Genomic DNA, 19,940 nt, shown 5'->3' with positions numbered 1-19,940 from the left:
CGCTTTTTAAGTTATACAGGGTATTTTAGAAACAAAACCGTCGCTTTAACTTTTAAATTTAGTACAAGACTCTCATTCAGGAGAAAATTTTTCTCAAGGTAAGAAGTTCACAGTTTAAGGTTAAATTTGTTCGATCTGAGATTTGCAGATTCAAAATGCAGTCAAATCTTTATAGAAGAAATGCCCAAAAGAATTTAGGCATTATCAAAATATGTTAATATCCTTTGATATCTGATTCATTATAAATCTTTTGTTTAAAAATATCATTAAATGTAGTTTTTCTTCTAATAAATTACTCTTAATCACAGCAATGTGTACTTGAGCAACGCGTTTTTCAGAAATCCACAGGGATAAACTTCAGTATATTTTAGCTATAATGTATTATTTAAAATCAAAATTAAAAAATATTTTGTTTGAATTTCAAGAGTATTTTAATATTGATTATAATTATTATTGATATGTTGACTGTTAGTTAAACGTGAGTTCTCATTAATTACCATCCTATTATGTTTCTTAGGGTAAATGTTTAATTTCTTCAGAGACAAAATTTTGAATGTTCGAAAAAGCATTTAATTTTTTGTTATTAATTAAAATAATCGGCAACAATTCAATTAACTGGAGGTAAATATAAAAGGCAATAAAAATACTTGAAAGAAAAAAATAATATTCACATATATGACCATTGAATTTTATTGACAAATTATGGAAGAAAATGTTTCATATATTTTGCGCTTACTGATTATCTACATTTTTCGCTATGCAGAGAGTTCATTTTACGCAACTTTATCATGACTCTGATTTCAAGAAAAAAGCGGTAGAATAAGATATTGTTGCCATAAGAAAAGGTTCCTTTTTTTTAATATATGAGAGATTCTGTATTGAATAGTTCTCCAATAGATTTTTTTTCTGCTCATAATAATTTTAATTTAAAAGCCTAAATTTACACATATTTCAGTACCATTGAAAGGGTTACACTGACTTCATACGAATTTGCATTCAAATACGTTCAAAAAAACATTAGGTCTAACATATCTTTTCTTTTTTGAAACTACTGACTATATAACCTTCTAAGACTTCTTAATTTTGAGCGTTGCATACATATAATGTTATATCGTCAACATATATACACGTATCATGCATTGCATTAAACGCTGCGCTGTTTAATAACCAGTTTTTAATATTTAATTTTCAAATTAATGTTTTTTTAATGTGTAAAGTATTATAGCTCTAAATATATATACAGATCACATTGCCGTATAAAAATAAATTTGACGACTAAATTCCGATCGTGCTTAATCTAGATCAGTGTTTCCCAATCTTTTTTGGACTATGTCCCACTTAAACCTTTCTAAAATCTCCATTAAAAACTAATTTGAACTGAGTAAACGTAGACTAAAACTGAATATTTAAAAATGTATGGCACATTTACCTTACCAGAAGGAAAAAAAACATACTTTTTCATTTGACAAATATCTTAGGAAAATGATGCTTCTAAAAGTGAAATTAATAAAAATTGCCATCTGAATTTACATATAATTTATATTTACAGAATATATGGATTTTTTAAACAACGGAACTTTTACAACAATTTAACGCACTCTTATTTCAAATTAACACCAATGGTGAATGCTGAATGCTACTGATAAACATTGCAGAAACTGAGATCCCGATACTAAGCACTTCACGCCATTCAGAACAAACAGAACGAAATGCTTAGTGCCGGCCCAGTGTAACCGGTAGTTGAACTCTAACGTCTAACATGGCAGAGAGAAGTTGCTTATACTGAAAGTTTACCCAGCTTGAGCAGCGAATGAGAGTAGCCATACGGTTAGTTTAAATTTTGAACGAGTTCATTTACGAATTGCCCCCCCCCCTTTAACAATCAAATTGCCCTCTTGTGGGGCTTGTGCCCCACCTTGGGAAACACTGATCTAGATGAATGCTTAAAACTTTATACGGAAAGCTGTACGAATAAAAAAGTGTTCAGAGAAATGGTTAGGGAACATTCTTTTTAAAAAACCTCTTAAACTTTTTATTAAAATTGTGATATCACATTTAATAATAAATTTTTATCCAACAGTAGTATGAGGAATATAATGTATAAATTCTGTAAAAGTAAAGTATATATTAAGAACTTCAAAATTTTTAAAGTAAATTTTTACTGTATGTCAGTAGTGTTTTTATTTGAAATGTTAGTTGTAACTTTAAATCTTGAAGCATTTTTGAGAAGTTCGTAATTTTTATGAAGTTAGCAATAATTTCATGAACAGTAATAGAACATTCTAATAGGAGTTTCCTTTCTTTCAACAACGAACACTCTTAAGTGTCATACTGCTTTAATTTCGCAAAAATATTATTTATGAACCCCATTTTCTTTTCTGCAGGTGGCTATCTGTTGGAGATGATTCCATGGTCTGACTCCGCTTTAGGAATCCTGTTACTTCTCGTTTCTCTAGTTCTTCTGTGCTCTTGCCTTGTTGCCATGGTAAAACTTCTACATTCCATGCTCGGGGGTCCGATTGCATCTCTGCTGCGTCGACTCATCAACGCCGAACCTCCATTTCCGTACAGTTTATTCACAGGATACGCTGCTATGGCATTGGGATGCGCCATGACTATCCTAGTTCAGAGCAGTTCTGTTTTTACCTCTGCACTGACGCCTTTAGCAGGCGTCGGGATAGTGTCTCTGGAAAGAATTTATCCTTTGACTTTAGGGTCAAATATAGGGACCACGACAACTGGGTTGCTTGCCGCATTTGCAGCGCCTCCAGCTGCACTGAAAGACACCCTTCAGATAGCTTTCTGCCACTTGTTCTTTAACCTAACGGGTATATTGCTCTTCTACCCCATTCCAGCATGCAGATTACCAATTCCACTGGCGAAGATGCTTGGAACAGTAACTGCAGAATACAGGTGGTTTTCGATATTGTACTTAATTATGATGTTTTTGGCATTACCTGCCGCAGTATTTGCTCTAAGCACGGCTGGCCCCGTTGCTTTTGCCTCGGTGGGTGGACCCATAGTTCTAATACTCGTAACTGTTATTGTTATCAATATTCTACAACGAAAGAGACCTTCCATTCTGCCTCTGAAGTTGAGAGACTGGTCTTTCCTTCCTCTGTGGATGCATTCCTTAGATCCTATGGACAGAGCAATAACGAAGATGTGTTTTTGCTGCAAAAGTTTGCAAGAAGTGCGTAGAGATGCTCCAGTCTTGGGACTCTTGCCGAACCAATCGCAAATGAACATTCTTCAGCCATGTTCCACTTCTTCATCTGCTCTGACCCTGAATTCCACATGCGGTCCAGAATATCATACGATGAATGGATTCGAGAACTGTGCTTTTGGTAATTTGCCTCCCAAGAGGAAGTCATCTGGTAATAACAATAACAATACGCTAGAAAAGGACTGGGATTTCGGAGGTACGACGACATCTTTGTGACGTCAAAGATTGGTATCCCTGTCTAGAAAGTAATTAGTATATGCACTGATATTGAAATGCCACTGAACCTTCCTATAAATTAAAGACAATGAGTTGAACTGGAGCAAGGTTTTGGGTATTATGTTTCCATCATACGAGGATATAATAAAGAGTCTCGGTCCCAAACTAAATTACCCTTGGAGAGAAAGGGCCTCGAAAGCCTTAAAAGCTCTTATATTAATCCTCATTAATCTGATAACTTATTTAAGGTGTCAAGAGAAATTATTTTATTTATTACCAAATAAAATCGTTAGGACGAATAAAAATGTGGTCTGAAGAGTGAATATCTTCGCACAAATATATCAGCTGGTGGCATTTCTTTCATTCTTGAAATCCATTCCAGTTATTGCCACAAAGGTTCTTTCTTATACAGAAGATATTCTCATTGAAGAACCTACAAAACTCACCTAACCACATTATGCCTGTTGCATTTCAGAATGTGAGAAAACAGCAAAAGTATATACTAAAAAAGTGTCTTTCAATTATATTCCAGTATAAATTTATTTAAAGACAGAATAGTGCCATATCCAGTCTCCATCTTCATTGGTGCCCGTGATAAAACATTGTTAAGCATTTCTGTTGTAGGAGCATCTAAGAAAATTGTTCAAAATAAAATGAAATCGAAGAGCAACAGATGTAAAATTAAACAAATAAATAAGTATAAAACTTTTATCCTTCCCTAGTTTTTCTTTAATGTTATTGTTTACTTCAAGAAGCGCACATTATTGCAATGCATATTTATGAAGTAGTAATTAAAGATTTTATAAATTAACATGATAATTTTAAATTGCGTTTTATAATACAGAAAAATTTCATTGTTAATATTAAATTCATCCTGTTTCATCCATCTCTATTTTTCAATTTCAGTGAGTTGAAATATATTTTATGTTATTATTATTATTATCATAACTGACAATAAAGCATATTTTAGAACTAAAGAAAATGGAACATAATTTAAGCTTTTACTATCTTAAGCATAATCTTGCTTATGGTTAAGAGTAATATATAGCAGTATAAATCTTCTAATTTAGAAAAAGTAAATTTCATGTTATACAGTATGCATTGATTGCAAGCAGGGCTTAACTTGAATTGTCGTACTTCCTTGTTTATTTGATACTTTTCTTCTTCCAGATTGGAAATAGCGGCGCCAAATAATCAGTTAAAGAAAACTTTGAAAAGTTTTTTGCAACTTTTGTATTTCTTAAGTTCCAGAACAATATAAAAGTTATTTATTTAAATACTTTTGTAATAAACCACTCTGTTCGCGTTCAAAACGAGAATTTAAAAAGCATTAAAAATCCAAATGTTATTGAATTATAAATCACAGAAAAAATTATCCGACAACCATTTTAACTTTTCTAAAATACAGATATTTATTTAATTCAATTATTATAATAAGAAGAATTCTAAATCTAATTCCTGTTTGTAACGTAAAACCTTTAATGTATACATATATATATATATATATATATATATATGTATATCATATTGAAATCAATACGCACATTTTTGTATTCTAACGTACAATGCCAGTTATTAAGGTAGAGTTTCAAATGAAAATAGATCTATTAAAAAGATAAGTATGAACCAAGCTGTTTTAAATAAATATTTGTGCAATGCTATTTTTTTTTAATTGTTGTAATTTTTCTTTCACACTTATACGTATAATCATTGAAAGATCCTAAATGTTGAAGAAAAAATTTGAAGACATATTAAAACGCAGGCTTTCATAATACAGTCGATTCTCGTTAGCTGAGACACATAGAGACAATAGCATTTCGGTCCAGTTGAAGCGATTGTTCTATTTATCCGCAGCTTTATGCATAAAATTTAAAAGAAAAATTCATAAATCTAACATTTTACAAAATCAAATATGATTTATTTAAAGAATTTTTATAACATTTAAGAATTAAATATATGTTGAAAATGATAAAAAAAATTCCAAAGGGTTGCTGCATTTTTTCTGTGATATTGATACATTAATTTTATATTAAATAAATAATGATATCCAATTTTGAAAGCAATAAATAGAAAACATTCCTATTTATATATTGATATATGATCTGTTGCTCTTCGATTGTGGAATTGTGTGTGATATTAAACGAAAAGATGCATGAACAAATTATGAATTTGTTCTGACCTACTGTTGACTGAAAGCTGCAATACGAAAGGACATTTCAATAAGATGGAACATTTTGGTTACATGAGTTGTACAAAGATCGACAAGCTTCCAAATGTGTCAGCAACTGGTAATGAATGGAATGTATGCTGTAAATGTTGTGGAATTCATCGAATATTACATATAGATATGTTAGTAATAGCCTTCAATATTACAAACTGTCAGACTATCCATTCAATTTATTTGCAATAATTACTTATTCTGATGATACCGTATTAGATTGAAATGCAAAGCTTAGTGAATAAGAAGAAATTCTGAAAGTTCTCAAAGAAGTTACAGAAAAGTCAGGGGAAAAAACAAATGAAATGCTTAAGTAAAATTTTTTAATTTGTATTTTCTATTTCTTTCCCATTATTCTAATAAATATATTGCTTTTTATTTATTGACAGATTTCATAAAAATATTTTTATACTGAATAATAAATTATTTGTTTTAAATATTTTTAAATGACTCTTGTACAGATAATAATTTGAGATAATAAGTACGGTTTGTTTTCTAACATTCGTCACCGGATTTCGTTTTGCCAAGATAAAATTCTTGAATTATCTAATACGAAAATATGCAGTATAAGTATAAATATATTACTTTCATCGGCCAAGTCATAGCACTAAAAATGAATCCCTTCTCAATCTGAGCGCACGAAATAAAATAAATATCTCCATTCGCAATATCTGAAACAAATTTGCGTTGTGATTCATCTAATTGATTTCTAAAGTTTGCAATATTGCATATAAAAAAAAAAGATTTGTTTTAAATTTAACTGTATATTTATTTTAAATGTCAACAGATTTATTGCAAAATATGAGAGTTATTTTAAGAAAAAAGGAAGAACGTGAAAAAAGAAGTAAAATTAATGCCAAACAAAAATAATTTACTTTTACTATTAAAACCATCATAGTTCTGAAACTAAGAAAATTTTATTAAAATACCTATTATACGTCTGTGTTACAAAAAATACAAAAATCAGCACTATTACTAAGCTACCTAAAACGCAGCAATTAAAAACAATCGCTTGCCGCTAACTTAATTTAGATTTTACATTCATTGCATTGGGAAAATCCGAGTATTTTTTCCCGGATTAAAATATTAGGGTACAGCGATTAAAATATTTGATTTCTCTACTGGAATAGTCTTAATATTTACAGTGTAATTAAACTATGAAATATCTTTTAAGTAAAAATTTAAGTTTAGGAATGTTATTAAATGTTCTTTTCAATCTTTTAACAAAAATGGATTCTTTTAAGCGTTCTTTATATCTTTAAACAATCATTCAATCTTAAAGAATTATCAGTATTCACTTAAAAGTAAAAACTATCTTTTAATTATTGATTTCATAAAACCGCGTTTTGATAATTATATTTTTAATGAAGATATATCGAGAAGATATGAATGCAAGTGTAAAAAATAACGCGTGGATTCAAGCGCTGATTAGGATAGTACTGTGGTTGATGAAAGTTTTAATACTGAAAAAACATTCAATGTTATAAAAATGTGATGAATATGCTTTTAGAATAAAGAAGTAGTTAAAGAGCTTTTAAATCCCACCTGTTACTGTGATTTATTTAATATTAAGTGTAAAGTGAATACTCATGTGTGCCTATTATGATATAAAAATAGTAGATAGTTACTGAAATATTGATTAAAATTCTTTTGGTGTGTGATTCCAAATATATTCATAAAATTTCTATGCAGAAGTATTAGAGATCACCAGCCATATAAACCATTATGAGTAGTTTTGCAAATATCTTAAATACGAATCTGATGTAAAAAAAAAGTTATATAGATGAATTGCTTAAGTAACGATTTGTTTAATTCAATTTACTATATTTTGCTAAATGCAATCAAAAATGAATCATATAATATATAATGTCTGCTATGCAAATTTAAGGTATTTATGGTCATAATTAATATATATTTTCATACATGCAAAATATGCATTTATCTCTATGGCATCTGTCAATGAACCAACTAGTTAAAAGCATGGTACAAATCAATTGGTGATCTCTGTGTACTGTATACGTGTAATTTAAATCAAAATGTCGGCTATATTTCTTGAATGCTAATCTTAAAAAGAAGATCAATTATATTTAAAATAATGCATTATTTTTGAAGGAAATATAAAGTGTTTATAATTTGAATGAAAAAAGGCCATTATACATTTATAAACTATCTGATGATTGTTATTGTGTGCAAATAATTTGTTATTATTTTAAAATAATTAACTACTGAAATTATGTCATTAAACCCTTCTTTCTTTTTCATTTTTTCTTTTCATTAATTTCGTCAATAATTAAACGAAAATGAATCTCTGTGGAACATGACATTGAGAGCAATTGAAAGCTTGCTCAACGTTTTCTGGTTTCCGAATTTATATTTTTAAACTTTGCAAATTTTAAATGAATGACATGTGTTAATTTTTTGAGTGCATGAAAATAATATGTTATATAGAGTATGTGTACCAATAATATTGACATATACGCCAATATTTTCAAATTTCTTTTTTGAACTGATGCACATTGATGAAGTATAAGAAAGATTTCAACTAACTGACAGGTAACATCACGTCAGACTTAAACATAAGTTCGTTTATTTTTAAAAACAAATCAAAATGTACTAGATAAAGTCGTAATTAAGAAAATATCAGGTAAATTCGTTTTTACATAAAAAAAAAAAAATCTGCGAATGCTATGCGTCGCAACACAATTTTGTTTTAGTGCTTAGTTTTGCTCTTCATTATAAACTAGAATTTCAGGCTAGAATTTCTTTTGGTTTATTTAATTATGGAAAAGCACGCGAGGGCTATCTGCCTAAAGGAAGGGATGAATCGTGGAGAAATTTCTAAGTGAAACTGGCTTGTATACACGTTACACATTGGAAAAACCACGAAAATGCCCATGCGGCCAGCCATTCGCCTTGAATCGAACCCTGGTCGGAACAACCAGTGTTCAGCGACTTTACCGCTCCGTCGTTGGTGGATTTTCAAGCAAAGAAATCATTTGAAGTATGCCTGTAAAACGTTTTCATAATTTCGGTCTTTTTAAGTGTAAATGAGAACAAATGATGAATGCCATACTTTTTTTTCGTTCACAAAATTCGATGCTCGATAAATTTAATATAAATGTCGCAAAACAGAATACTTGCTGCACATTCAGAAATAATTTTGAAACCGGTAAATTTTTAAATGGCAAGCATGCCGCTGGTTTTGAAAATTAGAACACACTTTTATGAGAAGCTTTTTTACATTATATACGTAAAAAAATTATATTGTAATAGATCGAGATCAAGAACTTTAATTTCAGGATTTAAAAAATTAAGCATAAATATCTCCTATAAATTTCTTTTTTATGTAAATATTTAGATTTAAAATTTTAACATTTAATATCTAATGATAGTAAATTTAATAAACATTTTTGATTTAACATTCGAATATTTAGCACAGCAAATTTAAAAGTAAATTATAATTAAATCTGAAATAAAAATTCGATTTACTCTCAGCTTTACATTCTGGCAAAATGATGTTAATTTAAAAGTAAAAAATCATTTGCAGCATAATGAAACAAAATCAAAATTAAGGCAAGACATATTATTAATAATATTTTATACGTTAATTTGTAATTAATTAAAATGTAATTCTTGGCAGCTAAGGAACCTAATCACAATATAATTGCATGTCTTATTAAAAACATGCACTTCTTTTTCTTGCCTTGCTCTAACCACTCATTGTTAGACAATTCTTATTGCAAAAGAGCAGCTATATTTATACAGTTTTGCTTAAAATGCTGTATAATTATATTTTTAAGAAACATTTATCTATTTTCAGAAAGAAATTCTTTCGGCGAAAGATATAAGCACATTTAAGCGGTCCTTTAAAAGTAGGATGCTTATCTTGTGTATATACAATTTCATATTATTTTCTAATGTAGCATTTCTTAATGTCTTTTAAAGATGCGTAGTTTTTTCCGAGTGTTAAAGGTACTTTCATGAAATACATCGATAGATTTTCAACCAATAATCAAATCATGTTTCCAAAGTTTTTACGATTAATTTGCTTAAACTACCTTTTGATGAGTTTTAAAATAATTAAAATCTCTACTTTAGGCTGAAATGTATAAAACTGTGCAACTGAAACTTAAGCAAATAGTATCAGCATTACTGATTTAAATGAAAAATAAAAAGTGTATTTTTTTAAATAATTTCAGGTATTCCACGGTTGTCTAATTGTACAAAATTTTCATGTCGTTTGCATAAATACACCTTTTTTTAAAAAAAATGGAGTAAATTTAAATACATATTACTTATACTGAAAGAATACAAACACCAAAAATGCAAATATTAGATGCGGTTTTTATACTTTGTTTTCTTGGCATTGCTGTTGCAGTAGCAGTGAAACATGTTTTACAGGCTTAAAACAAAACCGAAATTTCCATATAAAATTTTTCAAAAAGAAATAGAATGATATTAATAACGAAGAAATATTCCCTGAAAATTTATGTATTTATGGGAGGATAAAATATCATTAGGTACTTTATTATAATACTGATATTTCAAAATATTTTTGCTATAAAACTAGCTTCTTTTTTATGTAGTCCAAGTGTAAGTGAAAGGGGAAAGGCAGACAATATGACTTTCATTTTATCTCAAAAGAAACAGCGTTGTATCATTATGTTGTTTACCAAGTAATTAAAAGCGCTTGCTAACCAATCTATTGCTCAATAACTTTCTTGGGATCTCGCTACCATAATTGCAACTTATAAAATTGCTCTTGTCAGAAATCTGATTAGTTATAAACATCGCAATTACTATCAACAAGTCGTTAAATCCGCATATTATCCGCATTGACAACTCTATTGATTAACTGCCGCAAAAGCCCGAAACTCAAAAATAGTTCTTCAAACAAAGTTATAGAATCAGAGGGAAAAAAATCACAAGTTCGAAAATACTTTTTGGTTAAAATGGCAGACTGCCCGGCTGAGTTTATATTCTTTGATGATCATATTCTTTATTATGCTTGCTCTCGTTTCATAGCAACACCATTAACATGGCTGCGATCCAGCACTGGATTAACCAGTTCAAGGTCATGATGATTTACTTTGCCAACCATTCATTATATCTTATTTGTTGTTGATATGTTTACAATTTACAATTATATTTCTAAGCAGTTTTCTTGAATATTATTCAAGAATTTAGTTTCTTAATTTTGGAAATATGACGTGTGCAATTGTGAAGATGAATTAGTGTTGCCAATTTACTGATCAATAATTCATGTAGGAAATCACTTCCGGCTTTTATCGATCTGTCTATTGTACACCAATCGAAATGGACTACATAACGATAGTTTTGCCTGTTCTGTGTATTAGAAACCACTTCTAGACTCCTGAGATATAAGCTAAAAACAAATCTTTTAATCCGCTAGGGAAAAATGATTTAATTTAACAAAAATATATTTCGAGCAAAATAGTTTGCCTCATAAAGCATAAGGGTATCATATAAAAACGTTGGTAAATTTAGCATATTAATTTTATCTCTTTTATACAAAACATTTAAGTGAACACAGCAAATGCAGTATACAGTGGTACCTTAGTATACGTTATTAATCCGTTTTAGATCTTTGGACGCATATCAAATGAACTTCTACAATAAGTAAAAAAGAAAAAAGTAATAAATTTCCATAAAAAAACCATTGCTATTATTATAACACTGTTTAATACTAATTTTAATGCCATTATTATAACACTGTTTAATACTAATTTTAATGCCATTATTATAACACTGTTTAATACTAATTTTAATGCTATTATTATAACACTATTTATATTGCACATAAATGAATCATTGCACATGATACATAATTAATTCATCATGAGTTCATTTTATTATTACATGAATGCGTTTCTGCTATCCAGATCAAAAGCCATTTTTCAACATGCTTTAACGTTTCTGATCTTTCGCAACATTAGCCAGTTTAATAATTTCTTTAATTTTCACAAACGTAGACACCATCTTACTCGGCATATGGTACGAAATAGCCAAGTCCTGAATACATATGCCATTTTTATAATTTTGAAAAACTACTTATTTTTTCCACCTCCATGGTGAGGATAACCATTTTTCTCTTTGTTTGAATCATCTCATTAACTTTTCTAAATTTCATCGTTGATGAATTTAAAGAATGTTTGCGCGAAAAAAAAGGAAAATGACTTGAAAATTCAGCATTATAATGCTGGTTGTTTACTGAATAGTATAGCAGTATACTATTCAGTAAATAATAGTATATCATATAAAGAATAGTATAGCATATAAACAATAGTATAGCATTCAGTATATCAGTATACTATTCAGTGCTGGTTGTTTACTAAATACTATAGCAGTAACCCATGAGCAGTAATATACCTGCATATGAGCAGGTATACTGCTGCTTATGGGCCTTGAAAGAGGTGAACAAATGCAATGCATTCAGTCCTTACTCGTGGAGCTCGAGTAGTATACCAAACAAAATTTTTCGCTTCCAAACAGGACATATACCAAGTTCAACGTATTTCAAAGTATACCGAGATACCACTGTATCATTAAATAGTGAAGTTAATGTCAAGTCTTTCAGTTTCATGATAGAAGTCGTGGTTAATGTTATGTGACTCATTGATCATAATTATGAAAAATGAATGAAAATAATACTTAATTTTTTAAATTTATTCTTCGAAAATATTTTATGACATTAGTTAAAAGTTTTATAATAATAAATCAGTATATTCCCAAAAGATATTACAAAAGCTCAGTAAAATTTTTTGTGTCAAGAGAGGGAATGGTGTAATTTTAATAAAGGTACTTTCACATTGCCATTAGCAACACCACTTTAGAAAAGGCAAAATGTAACACCTACTATACTTTGCCTACTAACCATTCTTTTTATTTATTTTATAAAGTGAAGTTCTTGTATGCCATATATTAAATACCTATATATACACAAACTTTATATTAATATTCGTTCGTATCTTAAGGCAATGGGGATCCGTTCACAGTAGATTTTGCATTCAAGAATATAAATGCAAAATTTATTCATAATTGAAGAAGAGCTTTTTTCATTATTTAACAAAATTTTAACCGTAATTTTTTTTACGTATGCTGGAAATATGTTACACAATTATCCAACACAATTTTCTTTTATAAACAATTATCTATCACATTCTAATTTATGGTTGTTATAGGCCATTTACTAAATGTGACTTTCCTATTTGTCGATTATATATATATGAAATTATATATTCCGCGAAGTGAATCAGAACGGACTATATGTTTTAAATATATTGTGAGGTATATATTTCAAACATTAAATAAAAATACAAAAAGAGAGGAAATAAAATAAATAAAATAATCGGAAAAAATAACGGAATAAATAAAATAATTAAAGGAATTAATAAAAAATATTCGAAAACGATTTTCATACATTAGCAAATAGATAAATTCACATACATGTGAACTAAATTTTATAAAAAAGAATATTATAAATAAATGAAAACAGCGAACACAAAATAGCATACAATAAGGTACCACAAATTTGATACTCCAACATGAAGTAGTAGATATTCAGAAACAGAAATGGACATATTTAAACAAATAATATGGTTATAATAAAACTAACAGAATAACTAATAATAATAGAACTAACAGAAATGGACATATTTAAACAAATAATATGATTTAAACAACACTGGCAGAAATGCAAACCTAAAGAACTTTACCTTAACAGACAATCAGATGCAGTGATGTAGAATTGCATAGCATAAAGGGCATTTTCTACCCTAAAAAGATTAAAGTAGTGTAAAGAATCATTTCGATAATGTCGTACAATTTATGTCTATGTTTATGTCTATGTCATAACACAATTAAGAGGCAATCGGCCTAGTGCGGCCTTTACCAATATATTGTAAGTAGGGTGTCTTTAATGATGAGTTGAATCCAGTAAGATGGAACGTACTTTTTGCACCTAGTGCAGAATCTCTAGAAGAGAAGTAAACGTGCCCCCACGATGTGAGGATCTGCAAAAGTCGTACAATTTATTCTAAAGACGTAACTTTTATACTGTTGCCAAATTTCAACCCTGAAATTAAAACTGACATTGAGAAAAACTGATTCATTTAGAATTTTCAAATTATATCTTGCATCCTCTTCTGACCTTACTTTATTTAAAATATTTAATCTCGCTATGCAGTTAATTATAAAACTCAGTTACCTAAAAACTGAATTAATTGAAAAACTAAGTCATTTAAACTATTCAAATATATTTCTTAGATAACTGCATTTTTATAAAATCAGTAATAGAGAATTTCAGTATTCAGAAGTAAAAGTAAAAAATGGCAACACTGACTCATCTATGGATTTATTATTCACTCTTTTGGATGTGAAAAGTTAATTTTGCAATGAATAAAGTTTTTTATTATTATGTCTATTTTCAATTAATTGAATAACACATTTTTCACATGAACTCATACACTTTTTGTGCTTTAATTCGAAAGGGGTAATTTGTCCAGAAATTGACCTTTTATAACAGGTACTACATTTATTAGCATAACATGTTTTGCTTATTCTCATAGCGTCTATAATAAAATTTTAAAATCTTCAACGAAATTTTTATCAAAGCGTAAAATAATCTTAAATTATCAAATATATTCTATAATGAATCGAAATACTTAGAACTTAGTAACTTTTTTTATTTTACTTTATAGTATGACTTTATGAAATCCCTTGCAATGTTTTCAAATATTAAGATTTTGCAAATTTTAATTTTAACCCCACAATAATAGCTTGCTAATATTATTTTTCTATACAATCACAATTTAAAAATTCGGGACTTAATCCTGGTACATGGTACATACGGGATTTGGCGATATTATGATGAGCAGTATTTATGATGAATAGTAAACGAGACATTTTGGTGTTGGCGACAATTTTCAAAATCGCGCCGAGGGCGTACCGTATACTAGGATTTTACCGAATTCGGTCTTACAGTTTTTGTTGTAAATTCAAGTAGTCATTAGATAAAAAAGTTAATTCATTCAGTTTTGAAAAGTTGAGATGAATTATAGTTACTCTTTGTCAGGAAATATGTACAGAGTATAACGTTTTTTGAGACAAACCAAAGATAAAAATGAACTGTGGTGTCGTCAGGATTCGAGTCACAGATCTAGCTGTCGCACCTTTCACCTTTAATGAAACTAAATTTTTAATATTTGACAGTATTAAGAACATTTTTATTACAAAATATTTCACTATCGTGGCAATTGTGACCAGGTTAGGATGTTAAAATATGACAAACTCACCTAAGAGAAGAGATGTTTTCATGAAGGATTTTCAATGTGAATCTGGCTCGTATTCACGTTATACATGGGAAAAACCATGCTACCAGCCTGTTCATCTGGATTCGAATTACCAGTATCGTCTTAAGAACTCGGACATTGGTTGGACAGTTATTGCGATTATCAAATAGCTATCCGTGAAGAATCGCCTAATTGAAACATTGAATCTTCAACTTCCGCACTTGATCAGGAAATAAAGTAATATAAATTTAATAGCTGTCTCTCTCTGTCTTGTAATAAAGTTGGTGTTATACCACATTTTTGCCATTCATATTTTTGAAATTTTAGCCCTAAAACCCTGTAGAAAAATGCTCTTTATTTCCCCGAAAAAGCTCTTGGAAAATAAATGCAAAATTAAATAAATAAATTCCTATTAATAGACGTAGATGTAATATAATAGAGCTAAACAGTAATAGGTATAAAGAATTATAAACAATAGCCCATTATATTTTCCCTTTGAGAATAAATCTCTTTCCGTTAATTTATATTTAATTCCTATTGCATTTTTGAGTAAGTAAGCTTTTTGCAATAAGTTTACGATCACAGGTATCCACAGATCTTAAAAATTATAATTTTACTTGAGTGCATGTTCTTTCACTCCCTCATAAATGTATTTAAATATTTTCCTTAGAAAAATATTTTTATATATTTCGTCAAAGATTAGGAAAATTATCCCTAAAAATTCCTTTTCTGTTTTTCGAGAAGAGTAAAAATGTCATACAATTTTTTTTTTTACATTTCACTAAAAGTTTAAACGTTCAAAAAAAAATCCTTTTGTATCGTTATAAAAATAATTAACCTAATAATTAAAAATATTAATTTTCTTATATTTAAACTTAAAATTATTTTCTATATTTCTTACAACATAGAAAAATAAATCCTAAATTGCAGCATGTTTGTAATTAATTTGTAAATTTTTGGGACGCCATTTATTTTGCAAAACTTTCCTATATAAATCTATTTACTTCGCTATCACATTCTGATCTTTACGAAAAATAATCTCTAAATATTTATTTTCTTGTGTTTTGAAAAACATAAAAATGTCATATAGTTGATTATATTCCACGAAATGTTTAAATACGAGAAAAAAATATTTCTGTACCATTGTAAAAAATCATAATAGAAAATGTATTTATTTTCATATGTTTAAATTTTTATGAATTATTTTCCCATATTTCGCATAGTATAGGGGAATAAATTTCTAAATTGTAACATATCTCTGATCATAAAATATACATGCTTTTTTTTAATTACTGGGAATTGGGATTTCCGGTAAGAATCAAAATATTTTTAACTTATCAATGCACTATAGTGTATTTTCAATTTTTAAAAATATCACTCACGTTTTAATAAATGTTAGCTTTCACTTAACACCAGTTAAGCGTGACTCGTATTTTGGGGTATTATGAATCTAATGTTTTACAAGTGCCCGATGTTTTATTAATAACAAGGTAAATTCTAAAATATATTCTTTTCTCTCCAAAAACAACTTTTTTAGTATTTTAGAAAACAACGGACTTTTCTTAATGAACTGAGTTCATCTGCAGAATATGAACTTTTCGATCTATTTCCGTTAACTCAAAAAGGTAACATGAACAAACGTAATTACTTTAATCCTTTTCTGGTAATACGCTTAAATACATTCTGCGGAAAGTAGCGAAATAACAATACTTCGACCTTTTCACCACACGAATCTGCGCTTGCGTAGTATGAATCGATTACGCATGCGCAGGAAATGTTTCTTGCAACGATAAATCCTATGAGTATCTGAAAACACAACATCGACTTAAATTGCCCAATTTGCAATTTCAGAACTCGCAAATCGATGAAAAACTTACACTCTTAGAAAACAATAAATTGTAGTGCGAGTATTAATACATTTATTGATAATTATTTATTGACTGTTATAAATCACATCTGCTATTAAGTTTCCTCAATGTGGTACTTCGCGAAATTTTGATGAAATAGAATTTTCTCTCATCTGAATAGCGCTGAATCTTGAAGATAAAACAATTTGTGGTTAATAAAAGAATTCAGTGAATTAATTTTACTTCACGAAGTCGATAAATTTTCAAACAAAGCAGTAAAATACGCGGAACAGTGTAATTTTTTGTCTAAAATGTTGAGGTTTCGAAGATATTAGTATCTCCCCCCCCCATTACTCTCTGAATGAAGATATGAGACCGTCAATAAATTAAACTCTCATATAAAATTAATCCGCTTTAAAAAACATTTTTACTTGGAACCATAGCTTTTTTTATTTAATTTAATCCTAATTAAAACTAAACAGTTATATTTTATGGTCATACATCTAAGAATAACGCAGTTTAAAAATTTGATCATTTTGAAAGATTTCAATTTAAATTGCATTATTTTCCATTCTGTTTTTAATGCAGATGATTCTATAATTTTTTTTTTATTTTTACACCTCGGATGAGAAACATTATTTTCATTTAACACATAAAATACTTTTCTTGTAAAATAAAATCCGTAGACACGATCAGTCCTTTGAAACTGAAGAACAGAAAGAACTCAGAAGCAGCCTTGCATGAAACGCAAGAATTTTAACTTATCCAGCAAACTTGGAGGGTACTGAATTCTCAAGACTGTTGCCATTCTGTTAATTTATCTTTCAAATTTAATCAATTGTTATTTATCAAGAACCTGAGAGCTTTAAATGCAATAAGCTAAATTCTTATTATTTTAAGTCTTTGTTTTACATTTTTACTCCAAAGAGGCTTTGTCCAGGAAGGATTATTGTTTTCATTTTGCGATTTTGCGTCGAAAATCTTTATCTGAAAGCTACAAACTGTAATTTTCTTGCCTTCTTTGATTTATTTTTTTCTCTGTTAAAATGGAGCAAAACAGTTTTATTCTTAGAAGAAAAGAATCCATTCTAATTTTCTGAAAAAGCATCGTTTCTATGAAATTAACACTAATCTACGGTTGACTACTGCCTAATTTTAAAGATGATATGCTTCTATCCCACCCTGTTCATTACAATATTTTAATACAAACATACATATAGTGATATTATAGATTCGTTTTTCATTCACAAAATCATAAGGTAAATAACACTAAAAAAGCGGAGGGAATTTTTTTAAGAACTTAGACTTCATAAAATGACATTTACTCTGCACACATTATAATATATATTAAAAAAATATTGTTTTGGTTTCTTAATCAGTCATGTTTTATACGGAGTAACTCTTCTGATTTCAAGAACTTTATATTCGCTCCTCGGCAACTTTTTGACATAAAAGGTCTAGTTTTCGGCATTCCTGGCAGAATTCCTAGACACACCGCCAACTGTCTAAGACTGGTTTTGAATCTGTTTTACCCAATCCTTGCCTTTCACCACTGCTCGAATATTTCTTAAAAACCTCTTTAAAACTTCGAAAATACATATATATATATTCATTTAGATTTATATTATTTTAACGTGTTTTTATAAATTAAACAACCAAAATATAGAAAATGTCAATGACTACGAAAACTTGAATAAAAGTAGCTTTTTAAATTCACAAACAAAAGTTAAATACTTTTAACAGCTAAATGAAAAGGTGACCTCGTCCATCCTGAAACTATAACATTCCCGATTGGTTGAGAACCTTTGATATAGGATGTATACGTTTATGTTAGTTTTATTATTTATTTCTAGGCATTTTTCTTATTCTTTGATTTAAATTGTGAGATACATGCTACTTTTCGTTTCACTTGAGCATTTAGGGGTAGCTGGGCAATTGCAACTAATGTTAATTCTCATATAATGGTGAAAAAGTATGCATATTTTAAGAATTCGTAGTCTATAATATCAAATGCATAAAACTTATAGACATAATGTAAATTTCTGAAATAAGCGAAATTCATGACATGGACAGTTTTGACCCAAGACAAAACTGAATTAAAAAATCTGATGTGTACACCACATGACTTCTTTGTACGGAATATTCAATTATAACCATTTATTTATTGCCTTTCATTTAAACTTATGCCCTCGAATTTCATTAGCGATATATTTCGCACTAATTAATTTAGTTCTCATTTCGCGACAAGGCAAAAATACATAAAAACCCAAAATATCTATATTAAAATTTGAAAGATATAGAAAATTAAAATTACAGTTTCTGTGCAAAAACTAGCAATTCGGCCATCGGGCAAGAAAACAGATTTTTCGGTGCACAAAACTGAAAGTTTACTTTTGGTCTCGCTCGATAAAAAGACACTGAAGGCATAGAAACTAATTAAATTTGTTGTGGACGCTATGATGAGTCCATATAGGGGATAATTTAATAACTTAAATAATAATTCCAGAATGGATTAAGTATTGTAATTCGCAATAATAAAAGAAGATGTTACCTTGTTGTTGCGAAGCTTAGTTTCTCTAGATTGGCAATGTTATCTCTCTAATAAAAACTAAAGTTATTGATAGTTAACATTGTTTTAGATTGTTCCTTTAGTTCTTTCGAAATATGTGCCAACACTTCCGAAAGATTCGAAATCTATTCTTAATACAAATCATAATATATTCAGTAGTTTTGTCGGCTTGTCACTTTCTTCTGCTGCGATCGCAGCAGTTAAGAGAGTGTCGACATAAAAGTCTTTTAGCGTGATTTTTTGAAGCTCTGGCAAAACGCTGTTCCTCATCAACAGTTGTATAATAGCTTTTTTAGTAGAAGAGAATAGTGTTGATGATGATAGACACAGAGTGGCCTAAAATACCGTTAACATTTGAAAATTCAGTATTTCCCTGAATAATGCAGATGTAGAGGTATAAACTGGCACGCATGTCTGAAATATCATGGGGTTTTATTAAAAGCAAAAAACAGTACATAAAACGGCCAACAGATGGCGCTTCATATGATAACAAAAGCAATAATTAGCATAACAATTCATTTTTAGCAAAGACTATCTTCTTTATAACAAATGT

The 19,940-nt window shown here is 29.0% G+C and overlaps 1 protein-coding gene across 1 annotated transcript in view; it reads left to right on the top strand.

The window, feature by feature from the left end:
• The window catches only part of LOC118182226 (sodium-dependent phosphate transport protein 2B-like), a 119,456-nt gene extending 105,359 nt beyond the window's left edge, over positions 1-14,097 (top strand). The window contains exon 6 of the mRNA XM_035351547.2: positions 2,385-14,097. Within this exon, the coding sequence (XP_035207438.1) occupies positions 2,385-3,442 (1,058 nt within the window). The 3' untranslated portion in view covers positions 3,443-14,097. The remainder of the gene's footprint in view (positions 1-2,384) is intronic.
• Positions 14,098-19,940: the final 5,843 nt, after the last annotated feature.

This window comes from Stegodyphus dumicola, chromosome 2 (genome assembly GCF_044657685.1).
Source record: "Stegodyphus dumicola isolate Sdum_Otavi_A_Nest chromosome 2, ASM4465768v1".
Taxonomy (NCBI): domain Eukaryota; kingdom Metazoa; phylum Arthropoda; class Arachnida; order Araneae; family Eresidae; genus Stegodyphus; species Stegodyphus dumicola.
This window is presented reverse-complemented; position numbering and strand designations above follow the sequence as displayed.